The sequence below is a fragment of the Solea senegalensis genome, linkage group LG1, assembly GCF_019176455.1.
Source record: "Solea senegalensis isolate Sse05_10M linkage group LG1, IFAPA_SoseM_1, whole genome shotgun sequence".
Lineage (NCBI taxonomy): Eukaryota > Metazoa > Chordata > Actinopteri > Pleuronectiformes > Soleidae > Solea > Solea senegalensis.
In genome coordinates, this window is record NC_058021.1 from 15997066 (window position 1) to 16018098 (window position 21033).

General features: G+C 40.0%; 3 protein-coding genes across 4 annotated transcripts; all 3 read left to right on the forward strand.

Moving 5' to 3' along the window:
* The first annotated feature begins 3571 nt into the window (after nucleotides 1-3571).
* Nucleotides 3572-4221, forward strand: zgc:92591 (uncharacterized protein LOC436997 homolog). The gene is made up of 2 exons (XM_044037268.1): nucleotides 3572-3801; nucleotides 3896-4221. The coding sequence occupies exons 1-2, from the start codon at nucleotides 3688-3690 to the stop codon at nucleotides 4130-4132; spliced, it is 351 nt and encodes a 116-aa protein (XP_043893203.1). The 5' UTR covers nucleotides 3572-3687; the 3' UTR covers nucleotides 4133-4221.
* Nucleotides 4222-10212: 5991 nt separating this feature from the next.
* On the forward strand, nucleotides 10213-15531 carry asb10 (ankyrin repeat and SOCS box containing 10). Of its 2 annotated transcripts, none has more exons than XM_044020471.1 (5): nucleotides 10213-10661; nucleotides 11784-12051; nucleotides 13465-13969; nucleotides 14401-14514; nucleotides 14893-15531. In XM_044020471.1, exons 1-5 carry the CDS (start codon nucleotides 10337-10339, stop codon nucleotides 15076-15078), a joined length of 1398 nt encoding a protein of 465 aa, XP_043876406.1. In that variant the 5' UTR covers nucleotides 10213-10336; the 3' UTR covers nucleotides 15079-15531. The 2 variants fall into 2 exon arrangements, with proteins under 2 accessions (XP_043876406.1, XP_043876418.1); XM_044020483.1 differs by lacking the exon at nucleotides 10213-10661 and adding an exon at nucleotides 11312-11609.
* Nucleotides 15532-17437: 1906 nt separating this feature from the next.
* Nucleotides 17438-19738, forward strand: gbx1 (gastrulation brain homeobox 1). The gene is made up of 2 exons (XM_044036836.1): nucleotides 17438-18191; nucleotides 18701-19738. Exons 1-2 carry the CDS (start codon nucleotides 17741-17743, stop codon nucleotides 19213-19215), a joined length of 966 nt encoding a protein of 321 aa, XP_043892771.1. The 5' UTR covers nucleotides 17438-17740; the 3' UTR covers nucleotides 19216-19738.
* Nucleotides 19739-21033: the final 1295 nt, after the last annotated feature.

A 21033-nucleotide genomic window follows, 5' to 3' on the forward strand; every position in this document is an offset into this window, starting at 1 on the left:
AAAAAATAATCTGAAAAAATTGCTTCTACAGGTTACTGTTGAACAACAGAACAGCCATGGCTCTCTTAAAACTGGAGTGGAACCCTAATTAATGTTACTGTGTTTGTGTAACTGCTTCATATCAACAAATATCTGCTGTGAAAAAGTTATTTTACACCAGATTATTAAAGAGAGCATTACATTCACATGCTATATGAGATTAACTCATTGAAAGTTTGCCAGTATACGAGACTAACTTCCACATCAAACCAATCCAAATGCCAAAGATCAGAGAATTTTAAAGATATAAAAAGAAAAAGCTAGCCAGACTTTTGTACCGTATTGTCTATAAACCCTAGTGCATGTAATTAAATGTGTTTACTTTACATTTTCTTTTCCCATTTCCTCTCCTTTCAACCAAACCTATAAATGCCGCCCACCCAAAATCTGGTTCAGTTAAAAGTTTCTCTGTGTTAAAAATGGAATTCTTCATTACCACTGTCACCACGTCCTTCCTCGTTGTGGAACTAAATGTTTGGTTTTGTGCTATAATATTGTTAGGTCTCTGTAAAGTGCCTTGAGATGTAAAAAAAACCTCCCTCAGCCTCAAAGCCATTTGTTTTTCTATACAATGTCCTGTTGCTCACACAAACACATTGAACAGGACCTATAATAAAAACAGTTTGAATTAATAAATATCAGAAGGACTGAATCAAGAGATAGGAATTCAAAACATTGTTTGTTGCTTGTATGCATATATGTTACTGTGGTTTGCAAGCCGATGAGACATCTACAGAGTAATCACTGCAGGTATCAGGCAAGGCTTTGCTCTATTAAGCCACAAATCCTTCAGGGGAAAAAAAACACACAGCAACAGAACACACACACCTCATAGCCTTAAGCAATATGTCGATATGAGAGGTTGCAATGAACAGAAGGGCCAACATTTTTCTTTTTCTGTGGCTGTCAGACAGACATCGAAGTAGCAGATGTGCACACACTCACCTTTTCCCATTTTCTCTTCACAGATGAAAGAACCAAACCGCAAAAATCTCCCAGACAACAGAGAAGACGGCCTTCACAATACACTCACCCAATGGATGCTATTCACCTTGTGCGACAGTTGCTGCAAATGACCTTGTTTAAATGTTGTCCAAGATAAGGACTTATTTATTTGTAGTATATCTGCTGTACACCTGTGGAGAACAAAATTGAGAGCAGAAGAGAAAGTCAAGGACAGTGAACAAAGACATTTCATTTTACAAGGATATTTGCACCAATTATGCATATGTCTGTATTTATATTGCACTTTTCTTAAAGCTGCTTTACACAACAGTTTTACCATTCTATCGCATGTCTTTCACACCCATTCACATGCTGCAGTCAGAGGACATGTGGGGTTAAGTGTCTTGCCCAGAGACCAATCTGCATGTAGACTAGGGCAGCCAGGAATCAAATACTTGACCTCGCAGTTGAAAGACAACTCGCTCTACCACTAACTATCATCACCCTCTCAAAAAAGGTACAATAAACCCATTTCTTTCATAAACCAAAGATGAGCGAACCTCACTGTTGTGCACAAAATGTTATATTCCTAAAGCTTGTATGAGAATATTGTGTGTACCAACATGACGTGTCCCTTCATACCTTGTTTCATAAAAATAAACACATTTCAGCAGGTCCAAACTTCAGCACCACTTAAAACAAAAAACATTTTCATGTTGAAAATGCTACTCCTCTCAGGTTTTATCACCACTGTCAATCTACTTTACGCGACATATCCTAAATAACCGATGGGGAGTGATGTTGCACCAGCTTTCTCTCATTTGTTGCTCACCTGTACACTGAATGGATGCATCTCAAAAATTCAGTAGAGCCTCACTGACATGTTTGTAGAGTCCAACTGAAATAAGAAAAATGCAGAGATAGTGAGATAGGTGATACAAAGCAAAATCTTTTACTTAAATACACTTTTAGCATCAAACATGCTATAAATTATACAATAATTGTATTTGGCCCCAATAGGGTAACTGGTTATACAAGAGTTGCTACTAAGAGACTACAACAACCGTACACTGGTTTTTTTATTAGATAATATAGTTTTGCTAATATGTGCCTGAGCAAAAACGTGTTTATCTCAATAATAAGCATGAAAATCTCACATTCAAATCATGTTGTTCTATAAATACAAGTTTCCATGGACAAACACAGGCATAGAGATGAGAGGACATGACTATTAAACCAAAAATAACAACATCAGACACCATAATAACACCAACTGAAAATAAAATACATTTTCTGAACCATACCAAGAGGGCAGAGCGACCAGTATGAGGGCCTAAAAAACTATTTTAAGCAAACCTTTACCAACACTGTGCTCTACTTGATGAAAATGTACGAACTGTATGCAGTTGGTGAATTCTTCTCACTGAAGAGAGGATATGTTCAAATTATACTTGAAATATTATTACAAAGCTTAAATACATCCTGGCCTGTGCAAAGAGACACACAGTTAAGGGACAAAGTAGTTAAATATCTACCCTACATATGAATTAAAATGATATGATCCATCATGTAAAAAGGGAAAGGGTTGCAGACTAGACACACACACAAAGGGATTGCATAGATCTCTCATTTACATGACATGCAACCACACATTTGCTCCTATATTTTCATATATAAACATAATATGTAACATTGTCTACTACCTGCAATATGGAACTGACCATTTTAATGCACTGTACATTATAAGCTTTTAAAACTGGTACCAGTCTGCCACCAAGTGGACATCATTTATATATACACAATGGTGTAACCTCTTAAAATAACCTCCCTTTATAACATGACAGCCCTGAGAGATTGCATTAGGCATTTTCCACTGTTTATTTTGGTATGCCATAGAGGGAAAGGCACAGGTGTTAACAATAAAGATAATTAAAGCTGGATTCCATTTAGCTGATTCAGTTTCCGGGGCCAGGTACAGTGCACGCTGCCTCTCCCATCACCAACACAAGATAATACAACAAAAATAACTCCAACAAGCACATTCTTAATTGTAAAGTAAGCTATCAAATCTGGTGCACACAGTCAATGTTTTCATTGTTTTTTCTGTAACAGGAGGTAAAGCTATAAAGTAGAATTCTGCATCCTAACTGAAAGCACAAAAAATGTTCAATTATGTTCAACACAAAGTCCCAAGAAGGTCAATGTCCTTTCTGGATCTCCAATCAATCCCCATGTAAATATCCTGAACTATGTAATCACACATTGAACAATAATACAGTTAGTCTTGTGTAATCTCGCCAATAAGTTATAAACGAATACTCACAAGTGTGTCAACTGGTTCCACAAGTGAAAGGACAACCCATTAAATTGGTTAAATTGACTAAATTGAAAGACGATCTGTCAAAAATAAGCAATATTATGCATTTTGACCACATGATCCCTAGAACTTAAGAGAACCATTTCCTCGACATCACGTCAAAGTTACTGTCACTTCGCATAAATAACGTTATTAACCGCCTGAATTGGAACGTTGAACCGTTAATGGGAGGAAAGGCGCACGAGTCACAGCTCCAAACAGGTGAACTCAATCACACACTAATTAGCGCTGCTCGATAAACAGCCGCGCACAGAACCAGGAAATTGGGAAAAATCAATTCTCATAAACTAGTTACTTCATATTGTCAACCTTACCGCGTTTCCAACATGAGTAACGACCTTTCCAAGAAGAGGGGGAAAAGTTCGGGTGAGAAAAAGGCGAAAAGAAAAGTCAAACGAAGAGAGACTTACGCCATGTACATCTATAAAGTTTTGAAACAGGTGAGTGGAGGAAGCGCGCACCGCCGACTCCAGCATCCGCTGCTCCCTGAACTTGTCACTGAACTTGTCCCCGTCCCCGTCCTCGTCTCCACAGGTCCACCCGGACACGGGGATTTCAAGCAGAGCCATGAGCATCATGAACTCCTTCGTCAATGACCTGTTTGAGAGGATTGCCACGGAGGCGTCCCGCCTGGCTCAGTATAACAAACGCTCCACCATCACCAGCAGGGAGGTGCAGACTGCAGTGAGGCTGCTGCTGCCTGGAGAGCTGGCCAAACACGCCGTGTCCGAGGGCACAAAGGCGGTCACCAAGTACACCAGCTCCAAGTGAAGCCTCCATCACCAGCTCATCACCACTAGACCGGTGCATCTAACCTGTGCCTCAGTGACTTTGTGATTTCAATAAACGCACAAAAGCTCCCTTTTTCTCTCGCTCTCTTTTTTTAATACAAATAATAATAATAAACTATTTACGTTTACAGGAGCGGAATATGAACGTACCACCATTGGCCACTAGATGGAGTAATTGCACATGACAATAAATACGGGGGCAACAAACTTGATATTGTACAACATATTCATACAGGGGAAAATAAAAGCTAAAAATATCCCCCTGAGCAATTGGATAGTAGAGGTATTAATTATAAGTCAAATCAATTTTACAATATTAAACATGGATAAAGCCACTTATTTGCCATTTATACACACAGTTACTGTACAGGTGGCTATGGATTTTTAGTGCATCTAGATTATGTACACACTTTCCTTTGCTCAGTACTATTAATATAAACTGTAATTATAAACTAAAAGACTATTGTTGCACTATGCTTTAAAGCCCCCTTTCGTTCTCTTAACTATGTTATGCACAACAAAGATTTAGTCAAACTAAAATGTCAGTGCACATGCACCAGCACACCAGGCCTGACAGGTGTGGCTTTAAACAGGTGGGTGTGGTGTTGACTTGGTAATTGTTGATGACAAACTGGAGCTCATTCAGAGTTTTAGCATGTCATATAAATAGATAAATAAATACAAATTAAAATAATCCTCCATTTAGCATTGTATGTAAGTAAGATTCACTGTGGCCTTGTGACCATATATATGTATTATGACCACTTAACACTGATGGATCTTATAATCTTATATCTTTATTTTTATTTTATTTTATTTATTACTGCTACTGGAATATGAGCTAATGTTATGCATTTAAGTATTTAGGGAATGCCAGCTTGAATAAAATAATGATACCAGTGATTTGAGAACTTTTTTAAATTAAAACATGTGAAATGTTTTTTTTGCTAATATTTGATACAAATACAAAAACATTGATTTCCACTGATTTAATCGATCAAATGTTCTATTTTAATGTGAAATTTATGTGGAAATAATGATCAGATGCAATAACACATGCAACATTTCCCTCTGAAAAGTAACAGAGAAGATGTCATAATATTCATCCTAATCATAAGAAGTATTAAAAAAAAAAAACCTTTTCTGGTTACAAAATACTTCCCAGAAAAAACATATCACACAATAAAATGTTATAATAGCTGCCTCTGGTTTTACAATAATGTTATCTGTTTGCAGGAGTGATGTATTAAACTACACCATATTTAGAAATGGGATCATTTGCTACTGGCCACAAGGAAAACAATATAATTATGATGATAATGATAAGATGTTTTCTGTTACATTTATTAATATTAGTACATTAGTACATCAGTACGGCCTGGCTGACGACCTGGCCAGGATGTACACCCCCTCTGGCTCCTCCCCCAACCCTCAACTACAGGTGGTATAAAATGGATGAATTATTTGTTTGTCATATGTGATTTGAAATAAAATAAAACAGCCAAAATCCATCCACATTAAATTTATGCACGTGTTCAACACTAGAGTTTTGGTTTCTTTATGCTTGTTGGAAAAGAAGTACCAAGCTGTGACTCACCTGTAATCATCACTCATCTCAGTAATTGTGTTTAATATCCTTACAATTATAATTCAAAAGACCACAGAGGACATGTTTTTTAAGTAGTCTTGTTTTTTTTTCCCTCTGGTGCATTCATACTTGACAAGATCCCTGATTTGGTTAGCTTTAAAGTTTGACATATTTATAAACTGTCAGGGGAAATAATGCCACCTTCAATCCTTGTTGTGCATTCTCATCAGGTGTTTTAAGAGACGCCACTGTCAACTGAATAGTACTTGATTACAAGATAATGACACCAGCATTTGCACTAGTCCAATCTGCATAAAATGAAGGCACTGATCAGGGTCTGTCTCTAATTAGGATGCTGTTTACATCAGGCTTTACATTCAAATATTAGGCTACAGGCTAGTGCACGTATGTAAAGCATGATGCCGTAAAGCCTGCTGTTGTATCAACATCCTGCAAACAAAGCCAGGATCACTGTAATAATGCACTTGAATGCGACTCCAGCCACCGACTGTTATTGTTGAAAAGCTCATTTTAGACGTTTCCCGGTGTTTTTTTGATAATGACATGAAATCTACAGATGTTATGATGAGGGTGATACGGTCTTTGATGGCAGTGACTTGATCTTGATTATCGTGGCCATTTAAAGGTTTTGTATCTTGCACCCTTTCCTCATATCCCCTCTCACGCCCATGCCTATACTGGTAGTGATCACTGTCTGCTTTCGGCAGGCTGCTATGAACATATTATGGATGGATGCATTACTGAGTGATGCAGGACCCGCGCTGGCTTGCCTTGTTTTTGTGTGAGTGCATCATTAGAAAATGTTCCACTTGGCAGGGAAGCGCGTATTAACTGCAACCGCAATGAAATGAGGTTGTGATAGATGGTTAAAGTTATACAAGACTATTAGGCTGAAATATGAACCTCTCAATTGTCATGATGAAACAGGGGGCTATTTGCGTGGTGATCAGTGCATTGAGAGACAATTGGAATCTGCAAAGACCGATATACAATACATTATAGGTGGTGGGCTCGACGCTGGAATAGTACAGGAAAAAGTAATCATGCTTCTACTGAATAGTTTGGAGCTACTGTTCTGCCTCTACAAATTCATTTAGTCTCTCCACCAAGCATCAAGCATTGTGATGAGACCTGAGGAAGATTTGCAAACAAGGTGCCATTCTAAGCCCGTGCCATATACGTATATAGATTGAAATAAAGCAGTGTGGGAAGGCACTTTAATGGCATTGATGACTTGGAGCAGACGGTGTGTGTCTACTTAAATGTGTCTGTGTGGACCGAACAGTCGCTATGATATTAAGAACATTTGAATAACCAGTAGACAAATGCATAAATGCAGTCACCATCTTCTCTTTAGCAAATGTCACCAGCCAATTAAGCGCGCTGATTATTTCTCATCATGTTTCCATGGTGACATCCTAGTTACTCTATCACCAGAAGAGAAACTTTTGACCCTTTTTTTTTCCTATTTAACTCCCTGTGAGAGAGCTGAAGTGTGTAAATTGCATATTAATTGCTTTCTTTCCTGTACAGAACAACTCATATTCCAGGCATCTGTTTGCCGCCTTCTGATTGGTGTGATATGAAATAACACATGAATCATTACAAAGAGAAACACCTGATGAATAACTGAGTGCTCTGTTGTCATGGCCGATGCTATCTCTAGACTTAGACTTTGTTTGGGTGCGCTGACTCTGTCTTAAACTAACAGCAGATCCAATTGCAAATTGGATCCATGCCATTAGCATTTAATATTACTGTAATTACTGTGTACATTTCATTATGTTCTCAGTATATTAAATGACTGCTCAGTGTGGAGGGAGGGCTATAGTTTAATCTCTTTCTGTATTACAGTGTGCCACAGTACTCAAAACAGCATTAAGAGGCACATAATCAGAGGGAACTAATTGCCTATGATTGCAGAAATGAAGTGCCTCACTCTCATCAGGGCTGTTGCTGATGTCCGGCCTCTTGCTGCCTTTGGGAGAGGCATTCAGTTGACCACAATGCAGAAAACCTTGGAGAAACAGCTACTGACCGGTAATGTGAGGAAACCAAAAATCTAATATGTCCACAGGGAGCTGGCAGGGCAGGGGCTGGTACTGCTGCTGATGTTTTTCTTTTTCTTTTTTTGTTGTCATCAGAGTTGCCTCCGCTTCACAGAGAAAAGAGAAGGGGAAAAAAAAGGAAACATGAATGCCCACCATTTGAGAAATGAATTTATCGAAGTCGCTGTCTTTTTCCCCATTAGTAAGTGTTTAGTTCAGCGTTTTAAATAATTGCGTTACCAGGAATGATATTTAAAATACATTTGGGAGTCAATGAGGCGGGAAAGTGCCTACATGTTCTGCTGATGACACCCGGGCCATTTGGAAGACATCAAAGTAGAGAGGAGGTAGCCCAGATGCATATTATAAACTCATTATGTATATCATTTAAAAGGATGTACTCCAGCCGCAAAAACAATATTCCTAGTCTCTCTCTGGTAATGTGTGTTTTCAAAGTTGAAACTCTTACTCGCCTTCAGTTTAATGTGGCATCTATTACCAAACTGTAACATAAAATAAATGATCTTGATTTCCATACCAGAACAGTCATTAAGGTATAGATGAGATGCAGTTATGCTTCTGTGTTTTCAAATGGAGGAAAAAAGGCAAAAACCTCTGCACAAATATCATGTCTTCCTCCAGCTGTGCTACAGACCTTGGTTTCTGCAGAGATTGCATGTATCCTGATGGACTCAACACAGAATCACATAAATGGACGGCAACATTTTTGGTTTTATTACACCGTGTCTCCAATACAGCTCATTTTACTAGATGGTGACATCAGGATGTGTTATTCAGTCTTCATAAATCTCAAAAATATTAACATAAAAAAAAAGTGTTCTTCATGTCAATAGAGAGTTGGACCTGTTTTGCTACTGGGTAGAATTTCAACCAGCTTTAGCAAATGGCCCATCAGTCAAAAGAAATGTTTGTCAGATGCCTAGGAAGAAGGCTGAAGAGGCTTAATTATACACTGTCCCTCCACCATCAGAACACTACACGTGGGGCAGAGTAACACAGCGGTTGCTAGTCATTTAGCCTAATGCTCTAATGCAGGGAGCCATGTGGCTACATAAAAGCCATTAAGGCTCTTGAATAATAATAATAAAGAAAAAATGAGCAGAAAAACATGTTTTTTTTAAACTCATAATCACAGAGTCTCACACATATTTCTTAGTTGCTTTTCTTTAAAGAAAATATCGGGGCAAAATGTGACAATAAAAGGCGCCCAAACACAGAATATTTCAGAACTTTCAAATATTAACAAAGGTCAAATACATTCCAGCCACTGTCAAATGAGTTCACACAAGTTCACAGTGAGATGACTTGAGTATGACGGAAAACACAAAGAAGTGGGCACGAAAAGTTTCACAAGTGAATTCTTGCCCTGACACACCTGCGCTGCTGGTGTATACACATTAATGGCACTTTTCAACTATACATTTCTAACACTATTCGGCTCGACTCTACTTAGGGATAGTACCTGTTACAGGGTGGGTTTTGTTTCAGGTATCCCTGCTCTGGTGATGTTCCATGCGAGCTGAGCTGATACTAAAATGTGACTTCAACAGACTGCCGGCTACATATTGGAATCTTAAACCGAACAATTCCGAGATGAAGATCAGTTGAAAAGACTTAAAAACCCTGAAAACATGCGTTAATCTCCAACATTTAGCAAGGAAGTGTCTAAAATCTCATCATGTAACACAGGAGTCTGGTGTATTTAGGGACAGCACTGCCGAAAGTTGCATCACAACCCTCTCAGCCGTATTTTAGCTCAGTGACTGTGTCAGACTGAACTAATCTTTTTTAATGAAATGATCTAATGATTCAGTTACACTGGAAACAACCGCTTTGCTCGTCACTAGTTTGTGTGTTTGTGTCGTATATAAAAAAAACGACGCCACGGCCGTGCTACGGCGACCCTGCCTACGTTGAGGAGGTACTATGGTAATGGAAACGACGTGCCTGATACCAAACCGAGTGGGGAAAGCACCATAACAGTCAGGTCAGGGTTAAGACCAGAGCAGAGACAGAATGAAAATGTCAACAATAAATTCAGTAAATGTTACATACTGCAGCTTTAATTTAGATATTCATTTATACCTGGCTAATTTGTTTTTTTACTCGGACTACTAGGATCATTTTTGTATGAGAATTGTAAGAAACCTTAACTTAGTTAAGGTTTGTCCAACATGGTCATTTTTTGTGGTTACAAAGAACGAGGTTTTACTTGTTTGACACCTGCAGCCTGACAGAGACACTTCATGGCTTCAACTTGGCTGGAGGCAAACATGGGAGGCTCGAATGGCTGCACGTGAGACATAAAAATAGCATTACTTGTCACACTGCAGGGAGGGTCTCATACCAAATATCAAAACAACTCTGTGAACCATCCCTGTGAACAGCCAGCAGGCACATAGTGGACATTAGCCAGAGAGAGAGTGAAACAACAAGGTCTGTTTAGAAGGTCTTTGCACTTTAACGCTCGCAACTGCTTTTCTCTGTTGAAGGCAAACCATTCAGCATGCTGCGAGGCAGCTTTGTCTTTACACCCACGGCCTTGCGTTCTCTTGAACTTGACGAGGAAATGCTGGAGAGATACAAGCACAAGAGGCAGATGGCCTACCATCATCTCAATAGCTATATGTGGAAGAGGGAGGCCAGGGAGAGAGAACAGCTGAGGTCCAGCTCCGCTCTTCCACCAGCATTGTGCCAAGATGTGGTTATTCAGAACGCTTTATATACAGGAGACCTGGAGGCTATGCAGCGCCTCTTTCCTAGAGGATCCACAGCAAACCTCATCATTGAGCCACAGGGAGGGGACATGCGCTGGGTCGCCAGAGGGGAAGGTAGGAGACAGCATCTGTCTTGAAATATTTCAGTGATTCTTACGATACGGCGCACTATAGCACATGGTTTACACATTTCAGAAATCTGGAACTACTTTTTATTTTATCACAAATAAAAAAAATGGCGAAGTAATAGAAAAAGAAATCACAGCTTTAAGAATAATTTTAATATGGAACCACAAGCAGCATGTGCATCTCACCCTCGGGCACATATTTAAGACAATACAATCAACTATTAATGTCACAAAATCAGTAGTTTGCTCTTTTGTTTTGAAATAAATACTATCATTTTAAGATTGTTTGCACATGCTTGTTTATAAACCAGAAATTAAAGAAGTAAACTAAAGTATATCAGTAAAACAAAATCAAAACTCTGTATTACTTCATAACAAAAATTGGCCGCTGTCACACTGGATTTTACCAGTGATTTTACATTTGTCATCAGTTTGTGTGTCTTCTACATTATCTGAATGCACATTTATTAAAACAAGTCAGTTTTACTGCATCAGTGAGCATGTGATGAAAAGGCCAGTAGGTATTGGCTCCAGGACGTTATACTGGCAAGTTTCCCAGGGCCAAGCAAAATATCACCTGACCCCTGCCTGAAATAGCCCTGTGTGCACAAACAACCTACATAAGTGCCTGTTTCCTTCTGGATAAAACGCACTACCACCACCACCGTTAAAAACAAACTAATTAGCTCCAGTATGGCATATGTGGCACCTAAGATTAAGTGGCACAAACGAAAGACGTACCGCACTGACGTGATCGCCACAGCCAAGACCACGGGTTCTGTCCTACACTTCTGGAACTCTCTGCTCGTTGGTGACGAACTGATGATTCTCAGCATTTTGGACGATGACGAGTATGACTACCTTGTCGATGCTATTTATGACACCAGCAACATAGAGGAATGGAAGAGCTTCCGATTTAACTACAGAGGCCTGAGTAAGAGTTCCAGTGCTTGATTTTAAAGATGTGATCGCTGATTCCTTCGAGGAGACCTCAGTGAATGGTGCTGACATTCAGATGAATGTTGTCACTCTGTTTTATATGCTATAGTGATGAGAACCTTGAACTCTGTTAGGCAGAGTAACTGAATGCAAACTGTGCTTCTTGCAGGACTGTGGTCACTGACTTATGAGCAGGAACTGACCACGCCACTTCACATCACAGCCGGTCGAGGCTTCACAGACTGCCTGAAACTCCTGCTGCAACGCGGGGCCAATGTAGACCTCGCGCCCGGTGGCACCACTGCCCTCCACGAGTCGTGTGAAAACTGCCAGCCAGAGTGCACCAAACTGCTGCTGATCCACGGCGCCAACGCCAACGCTGTCTCTGAAGACGGCCTCATGCCTTTGCACGTTTGCACGAGTCCAGAATCTTTTGAGTGAGTAGCAGAAAGTGTAGACCAGTGATTCATCAACAATCCCATATGAGTACATAACAAATGGCATTATAAATGTGTGTAAACTTTGCTGTACTTGTTGTCATAGTAACTATTATACCTCACAGCTTACTGTACACAGGACAACCTCACACCAACAGGAGACAGTAGTTGCATCAGTATAGAGGAAAGTAGAAAAAAATGTTATACATTTTTTGCAATCCCAACTTCCTCTGTTGTTGTGGGAATGAGACTTGTATCTCAGATCCACTGTCTGATGATCGAATAACACATTTATCTCTGGAAATTGGTAAAAAAAAACTGTATTTTTTTTTAAGTGGCCCTTTAAAGTGCTATGTTGATCAATACTGTTTAATATTCATATTATAAAATAACATAATAGTAATTTTAAGCGACCAATATTATTAATAATATGCTATATGCCTTTAGTCATGCTGTAGTACAAAGGTCTCAAACTTGCGGCCCGCGGGACATATGTGGCCCCCCAATTAATTTCATGTGGTCCACCATTTAATATCATGTTTTGACAAAAACCTCCTCTGTCTTGTAAACTGCCAGTGATGTGATAGAATGCAGACAGATTATAATACTAAATATGTTTCTTAGCAATTATTTTCTACTAATAGTAATACATTTGATTATATTTATCACATAGAAGGTAAAAGAGTTGTATAACTTAGAGATTAATTAAGAGATTTAATGAAAGTTGTCCCTTATTTATTGCATCACAACTATGTTTATTTCTTCAAACTATACATGGTGCAGTATCAAAACAAATACTTTTACATTGAAATTCTGTGAAATATCATTAGTGATTGCATTATCGTGATGGAATATTGTAATTAGTTCAAGTTCAAGTTGCCCACCACCTTACTGATCAGTTGTTTCAAGACCGGTCCCCTCTTGACCAGACTAGACGCTCACTGGCCGTAGTACATTCTTATTGCTGTATATCTGTAAATCCCCTGAGTGTATTTAACTGGGCAAGGGTGGTTTTATTGCTAATTAATTCTACATTCATAAAGACAGTGAAACAAGTAACATTTATCATCATAAAGTACAAAGACCCAGTAAAGCTGTAGCAGCTAACCCCCCTGAGAGCACTGGACTGAGCAGGAGTGCATTTGTTGCTAATCAATTACACACTTATTAGAGGGATATTGTGTTGTTTGTCTTTTAAGAAAGTTAGTCTCACTGTAACGCCACCTACTTCTGTTAAGGGTGAATGAAATCAAAATGGCTGGCAGGTGAGTGGAGAGGGTGAAAGGGTGTACGATTTGGCGTCAAAGTAATATCACAAACAATATCATCAAACATACTGACAAACAAAGTTTGATGGTGTAAAATGACTTCAGGTTTGAAGTCATTTTCAAGATTCTGTATTTCTCTCTGCAGCTGTGCCAAATATCTCCTTCAGTACGGAGCAGCAATCGGTGGTCAGACTCTCGATGACAGTGACACTCCTTTACATGTGGCGGCCAGGAGCGGCCTGCCAGACCACACTGAGCTGTACCTGCGATACGGAGCGACTGTGGACAAACAGAACGACGAGGGTCTCACACCTCTCAATGTGGCTTGTTCTCAGCCTCAGCAGGTGCAGGACCTCCAGCGTTACTTCAAGGTGTGCCGGATGCTGCTGGGAGCGGGGGCTGACGTCCACACCACGGACCAAGACAAACACACTCCTTTGCACATGGCCTGTAAGAATGCAAATCCAGACATCGTGGATCTGCTCCTGGCTAACGGGGCCCATGTTAACAACATGGACTACGGTGGTGAGACTGCCCTGCACAACATTCTAAAGGTGGTGTGCTACAAGGTTTCCCATCACCCAGAGAGGATCGTCCGTGCTCTGCTCAACCATGGTTCTATCCGCGTGTGGCCTGGAGCTCTACCAGTGGTGAGAAATGAAAAGCTATGTAATGCTACAGTGCAGTGTAACACCTCGAGTAAGAGAGTCTTGAAACATGAAACAGTTCCTTGCAATAATCCAGACTTCTGCACATTTGAATCTCCCATTTCATGACACAACATGAAGTGATGCGCTCTCTGCGGGAAACAGACTACAACTATCAATGAACCCACGTGCACAAGACAAAATGCATGGTTCCTAATTAGGCAAGTGTTAATAGGAGATTAATTAGCACTAATTGCATAATTTCCAGTTAAACCCCTGGAGGGAAGACCAATCTGTTCATTTCACAAGTGTTTAATTACTTTATTTCTTCAGTTGTATGTTCATGAACGAGTCACAAGCTTGTGCATGACCTTATATGATCGTTGTGTGAATCCTGTGGCCGTGCACTGCACTGTTGTGGTGCTGTCTTTTAGGTTTTGAAGCACTGCTCTGAGTCTCCACACACCATCGAGGTTCTTCTCAACGCCTACAGTCACCTCAAAGTCACAGACACCTGGGTCGAGTCCGTCTCTACAGAGGCATTTAAGGCAAGCACTTTCTTCTTTCTTTTTCGATTGTGCCATTATACCTTTTTTTCTAAATGCCATGTGCTAGTTTTTGTTTTTCAGTGGTATTTCCATGCACAAAAAGTTTGTCGCGCACATGAACGCCAAATAAATCTGATTTCTAAATTATAAAATCATTTTTAAGATGGCTCAGCGTACAAGATAAACAAGATGTTAAAAATATAAAACTATAAATATTTGCTAAAAAGACTGGGTGTGGAGCTGGCACACACTACATTATAATGACTAATACAGTGTAGATAAAGTGCATTTTTAAGTACAATTTGGCTCACTGGAAGTTATGATGTCAGTGTTTGACCAAAATGAACTTGAGTTCATTTGTGTTTTGTGTCTAATCAGGAGCACAAAGAGTTTTATGAGTCAGTCTTCTCCTTGACGCTGACACCTCGCTCCCTGCAGCACTTGGCACGCTGCAGACTCAGGAGCTTCCTGGAGGGCCGAGTGCACCAGGTGGTGCCAAAACTCGACCTCCCCACCTTCATTAAGAACTACCTGCTCCTGGAATTTAGAGGCTACGTCCACTGAAGAGAACATTACTCAGACGTATAATATTGTGGATTGTATTTTTTTTTTTTGGTGCCATGAGTGACCTTTTAAGGAGATAGAAGCAGCTGCTATTTTCTCTTTTATTCCATATCAATCTCTCAGCACAGTGATGTGTTTGATTTTTCACCACAGGAGGGCGCTATAGACTTGAGTTGACGAAGTATAGGTTACCAAAGCAACTGTGTTTTACATTTCATTTAATGTGTGATCACATTTTGTATCGCTGCACTTGATAGTGAAGATGCTATCCTGCGTTTATTTGATTTATTTTTTTATAAATAATAATACAAATTGAACAATAACTCCCAGGGTTTTACTTCAAATTGTTCATTAATAAATATGTATTATTGCCCATCGATATGATTGTACTTAATTAGTTTTATATTAGACCAGGTACAAAATAAAAATATTCTACCATGTAATTTCTCTTTTTCTCATCTCTTGATACATTTTATACTCCGCAGTCTTCTCGCATGCTGCTTAGTCTACTTCATGTTCTTCATCATCAAATGTTTTATAGGGGAAAAGCAGAATTCACGAGTATATATTTAAAAACAAAAATACTATATTATTTGTACGCAAGCACAAAATATAATGTCTGTTATAAAAGGCGGATTGCAGACAGAGCCTGCACTGTATAGTTTTAGGCAGGTTGTTGCCCATAATGCGTGCTTTTATTATGAAAAGTCAGACAATATTTAATCTCATCATGAGATTGGAACAGCTGGAGTTAAACAAAACCTGAAAACAAAAAACACACAAACGTTTTGCACTTGCCCTAATTTCTACACATTTACTAAGAAAGTGGTGTGAGGAATTAGCTGATTCTAAAATATAATCTAGTTATTGTGTGGGTTCTTGTTTGTAAATTAAGATTATGCTCAGTCGTCAGTCTATAGGTGTACATTATCAAGAAAATAATCTGAATGATGAAAATGTTTTAACACAGTTTTAAGGCGCACGTGAAAAAAAAAAGTCTGCACCGTTATTTTAATCCTCTTTAAAAGTTCATTCCAGCCGAACACTGTGACTAACTGTGTGAAATAAAAGAGCGCGTCCAGGCTCCAGATGATCGGTGTCACATCATTGAAGCTCCCACAGAGAAAAGGCAGAGGGTCTCAACAAATGGTTTCAATAGATCAAAGAGAGGTGCTGCTGAAGTCACTGGCAATTACAGGAATTAGCCTGGCCCTCCACTGCTAATCAGAGCCGCTAGTGATATGTTTGTGTCCTCATGCAATCAGACGACCAGTTGGAGAGCCCGTTCACCCAGGACTCAATAGGGCTAATCATCATCAGTTCCAATAGCCATTTAAAAGGTGAAATGATCTGCGATTAAAACACAGTTTAAAGGGAGCAGAAAATGTGATTTTTCTGTCCACGTGCGTTTTGAATCAGGGATAAATTACCATGCTCCTTAAGCGCAAAGTAAAAATGTGTGTCTTATTCCATTAATTGAAAATGTTCTCGGTTAAATTGGCAGATGATCAGCGGGAGATATTTTGACATGTTTATGATTCATAGCATTTAAAAGGAGAAAAAAAGTCTCCAAAGTCGTTTTGTTTGTTTGTTTAAAAAAAATAAATAAAAAAAAACTGGAAGTGGAAATCCATACAGATTTGACTTTGGCCACGCGGTGCGTGCGTAACGTTGACCTCACATACACTCCCTTTATCTGAATCTAATTTCGCGCAGAGTATCTCTCTCCAGGGAACAATTGTTGCAGCAGCACTTCTTTTTCTGCAGCCAAACACATTGTTTTTAGCCGCGGAGAATGGCACAGAGAGCGGAGAAACATCTGCCTCTCTCCTCCCTCCTCCTCCTCTCCCTCCTCCTCCTCCTCCTGACTCTGATGCCCATCGGCCCCAATATTCCCTACAAAAGCCACCGTTGTTTTAGGCTGTCCCTTCAATCCAGAGTAATTACTTATCATCAATCAAAATTAATAATAGCTGATTGGGTTGGTGTGGTCAACGATTATAGAAGGGGAAGGGCTGGAGCAGTCTCTCTCACATAGTTTTAGCAGTCAATGGTGAACCCGGCACAGGGGGAGGAGGGCTGGAGGGGGTGCGACCCGTCTATTTGGTCTCCACTGGGAAACTACCGCCTCTCAAGACGGCCAGAAAGTCAGAGGCTGAATAAGGAAATGAAGCGTAATTTGAAGAAGATGGATGAGCCCCCAGGGAAACACCCCCCTTTCATCCCTCTTGTATTGCAGATTATAACCAATGCGCGCTCTCTCTCTCTCTTTCTCTCGTTCCCCCTCTCTCTCTCTGCGCGCGCACACACACGCGGTGCAGGAGAGGGGCGGAGGTTAGAGTCTCACAGAGAGACGGGAGAGGTAGATAGACAGAGAGAGCGTGTGTTTGTGTCACAGTGTGTGACAAATAAGAGGCAAAAGGTAGCAGGGGATCTCACAACAAAGCGTCCCGCGCACTGACCGACGCACACAGAGCGCACAGATCCGGAGAAGGAAGACCACTCCACTCCCAGGGATGACAACACGCCAGAGGATCTACTTTCAATCCACTCTGCGCCTGTGAACTGAAAAGTTTTTTTTTTCTTTTTGCGCGTCGCAGAGGAAAAGGAGGACACCTGCTTCCAAGTTTTCCTCCAGCCAACAAAAGTGTCCACCTGCAAAATGCAGAGACCCGGCGTTCAAGGAACGGCGTTTTCTATCGACTCCCTGATAGGGACTCCTCAGCCCAGACCGGGACACCTGCTCTACACGGGCTATCCCATGTTCATGCCATACAGACCTTTGGTTATTCCACAAGCTTTATCCCACTCGCCTCTATCGTCTGGTATACCTCCACTTGCGCCTTTGGCTTCTTTCGCGGGACGACTCACCAACACGTTCTGTGCCAGTTTGGGACAGGGGGTGCCCTCCATGGTTGCGCTCACCACAACCATGCCAAGTTTCTCGGATCCACCGGACAGTTTCTACCCGCCACAGGAGCTGCCCGGCCCGCGTTTGAGCGCCGTCGACCCAGGAGCGAGGAGGCAAGAAAGTCCGCACTCTGATGAGCTGCACAGCCGGGACAAGAGCTCCGAGCTCCTTAACTTCTCTGAAACTTTCCAAACAATATCAGGTAAGCATGGCCTCGCGACTTCTCTTCGCTACATACAGTGAGCGCTGTGCGTAAAATGCTCCAGAGACTACTTGTTTTCCGAGGAGCAGTGTGAGAGTCAGTGGGGATAAAGGAAGTGAAACTTTCTAACATTAGTGTAGCCTGACACAAATGGGAAAAAAAAAAGAATAAATTACAACTCATCATCCAGTGTGCAGCTATCGCATTCAATTTTTCAAAAACAAACTTTGATTTATTTGTATTATGTGATTATAAACAATTCGGAGAGCACATTTAATTAAACTGGAGGTAAATTATAAAGTAAAATATACTGAATGATACAGTAAGTGGTAAACTGTGTAAAAGTAGGTCCTTCTACTGTACATTTGGAAGATGTTTTGTTGTATGTCTCCTCAATCAGCTCAACACGCAGTGAATGATGTCTAACACAAATGCGTAATGCTCGTTTTTGGCTAATGCATTCAATAAATGACTTAACATGCGTGTCTTCTGCTTTGAATGTCTTTCAGGTGAAACCAAATTGTACAGTTCAGACGACGAGAAGCTGGACTTAAAATCAGCAGACACCGTTTGCAGCGACAGAGAGGACAGTTCCGCGGACAGCGAGAACGAAAGTTTCTCGGACGGGAACAACTGTGGCTCCATGTCGCAGAAGAGCAAACTAAAAACGGGCTCGCAGGAGGCGCTGCCGCCCGGCAGCTCGGCGGGGAAGAGCCGGAGGAGACGAACAGCTTTTACCAGCGAACAGCTGCTCGAACTCGAAAAGGAGTTTCACTGTAAAAAGTACCTGTCCCTGACTGAACGCTCCCAGATCGCACACGCACTTAAACTGAGCGAGGTGCAGGTGAAGATCTGGTTTCAGAACCGCAGGGCCAAATGGAAACGGATCAAAGCCGGCAACGTCAACAACCGCTCAGGGGAACCGGTGCGTAATCCCAAAATCGTGGTGCCAATCCCCGTGCACGTCAACAGGTTTGCCGTGAGGAGTCAGCATCAACAAATAGAGCAAGGGACCAGGCCATGAACTCAACACCGACAACAATGATAATAATTTAAAAAAAAACTAACACTTACATTGACTCTATGTTCCACTAATTTGTTGAACGCATGAAGCACAAAAAAAGGGGGATTCTGTATTTTTTCGTGTCTGAGCAGAGCAGAGGCTTCTTGCAGACAGAACAAATATTTGGCAATATGCTGTCATTTTTATTTATTCTCCTGTGAATATGTAAATATAAATGGGCACTATGAGATAAGACTGTAAAGATTTTTTAAGTATTTATATGTAGGGCCAATATGTTCTGTTGGTTATGTGCATGTCCTCATTTGGTGAAACTATTCTGGATTTTCTTTTCCCGGTTTGTTTTGTTTTTGTGTCGCGTACAGTTTGTTGAGCATGTAATTTAAGACGTTTCAAATTTACTTTTGTCAACTGTAGATCCACCTTTGACAGCTATATGTGAAAAAAAACAAGATGTGAAGGAAGTTATGACCAAACAAGGGGACAAGTGTAAAGTATATTGACCTAATAAATCGCTTTATACGAACGTTTGAATCCAGATTGAATCTTCTTTTTTTTTCGCGAGACGTTAGAGAAACTATAATGTTTTAATGTTGGTGGAAGAAAATGTATTAATTATTAAAAATGTCACCTTCACTTTAAATTTAAAAAAGAGCAACATTTTCTTTTCACCAATTACAGAGTAAACGCCACCAGGCTGCTATAATATGATTTAACATATTTTAAAGAGGAATGATCACTGTTTTGTAATCCTGCAGAAATTAATTGAAGTTTTTAATTACAATATTTCAGATAAATTGAAGGTTTTTCACCCCAAAATTATGCATGACACTTCATTTTTTATTTCAATTCAGAGTGGTAATCTATATGTCCACTGAGGTTTTTCAGTAATGCAACATCATGTTACATTTTATTTCCCTCTCTAACATCAGGACCCGGACGGCAGATGGGTCATTTAAAAAGCAGCAGTGATTGATTTGTCTTTTAGGAGGCCATGTTGTCTCAAGTGGACTGATGGATCCTCATTAGAATGAGCACATTCAACACACTGTGATGAACTTCTCCATCAGTCACAACGCTAGAACTAGAATCCCACACGCTAGAACTAGAATCCCACAGCAGCTCTTTCTAATGTGATGGATTCAATTTATTTATTATTTTTCCTACAGAACAAAAAGACAATTAAATAAGATTCTTATTCTGGCTTAACATATGTTTAAATCCACTCATAATTATAATTGTCAATACAAGACTTTTCTTAAATAATGTACACATGTATTAATATCAAGATAATATCTAGAGATTTGATTTAATATGTCCGTATAAATATTACCACCTGTGGAGAATCTAACTTCAAACTTGTATTTGAAAATTAGAATATTTAATTTCTTCTTATTATAAATTCTTATTTACCAAAACAAATCAGTATAAGCTTTGAAAAATGCTCTCGGAGGAAACATAAGGGAAAATAAAACAAATCAAATATTTACACTACAAATGCAAGACAGTGACATAAACAAATGAAAACCATGAGCTGCTCGCTCAGACGAGAACATGAAAACTAACATGGTGATGTCAAATTATGGCGCAGCAATATTAAAATAAGGGGTGACTAAAATTATTGTGTAACCACATAGCGATCCTCTTACAGGAGAAGCAGAAGAGGGCTCGGCGGTCATTATGCAAACTCTGCAGGGTTTACTTTACACGTTTCTCTCAACTGTTTCCAGGAGAGTCTTAGGTTGGAATAATTTAACTGCAGCTTCTAAAACAGACCAAATTCCTTAGGCCACACACTTCCCTTTTCCAGCAGCACCTGTT

Excerpts from the sequence above, each read along its gene's own strand:
- zgc:92591 (XM_044037268.1), top strand. The coding sequence starts at position 3,688 with ATGAGTAACGACCTTTCCAAGAAGAGGGGGAAAAGTTCGGGTGAGAAA. Across the intron at positions 3,802-3,895 it reads TCTATAAAGTTTTGAAACAG|GTCCACCCGGACACGGGGAT; the intron begins GTGAGTGGAGGA and ends TCGTCTCCACAG.
- asb10 (XM_044020471.1), top strand. The coding sequence starts at position 10,337 with ATGCTGCGAGGCAGCTTTGTCTTTACACCCACGGCCTTGCGTTCTCTT. Across the intron at positions 12,052-13,464 it reads ACGAGTCCAGAATCTTTTGA|CTGTGCCAAATATCTCCTTC; the intron begins GTGAGTAGCAGA and ends TTCTCTCTGCAG. Across the intron at positions 13,970-14,400 it reads GGCCTGGAGCTCTACCAGTG|GTTTTGAAGCACTGCTCTGA; the intron begins GTGAGAAATGAA and ends GCTGTCTTTTAG.
- gbx1 (XM_044036836.1), top strand. The coding sequence starts at position 17,741 with ATGCAGAGACCCGGCGTTCAAGGAACGGCGTTTTCTATCGACTCCCTG. Across the intron at positions 18,192-18,700 it reads AACTTTCCAAACAATATCAG|GTGAAACCAAATTGTACAGT; the intron begins GTAAGCATGGCC and ends AATGTCTTTCAG.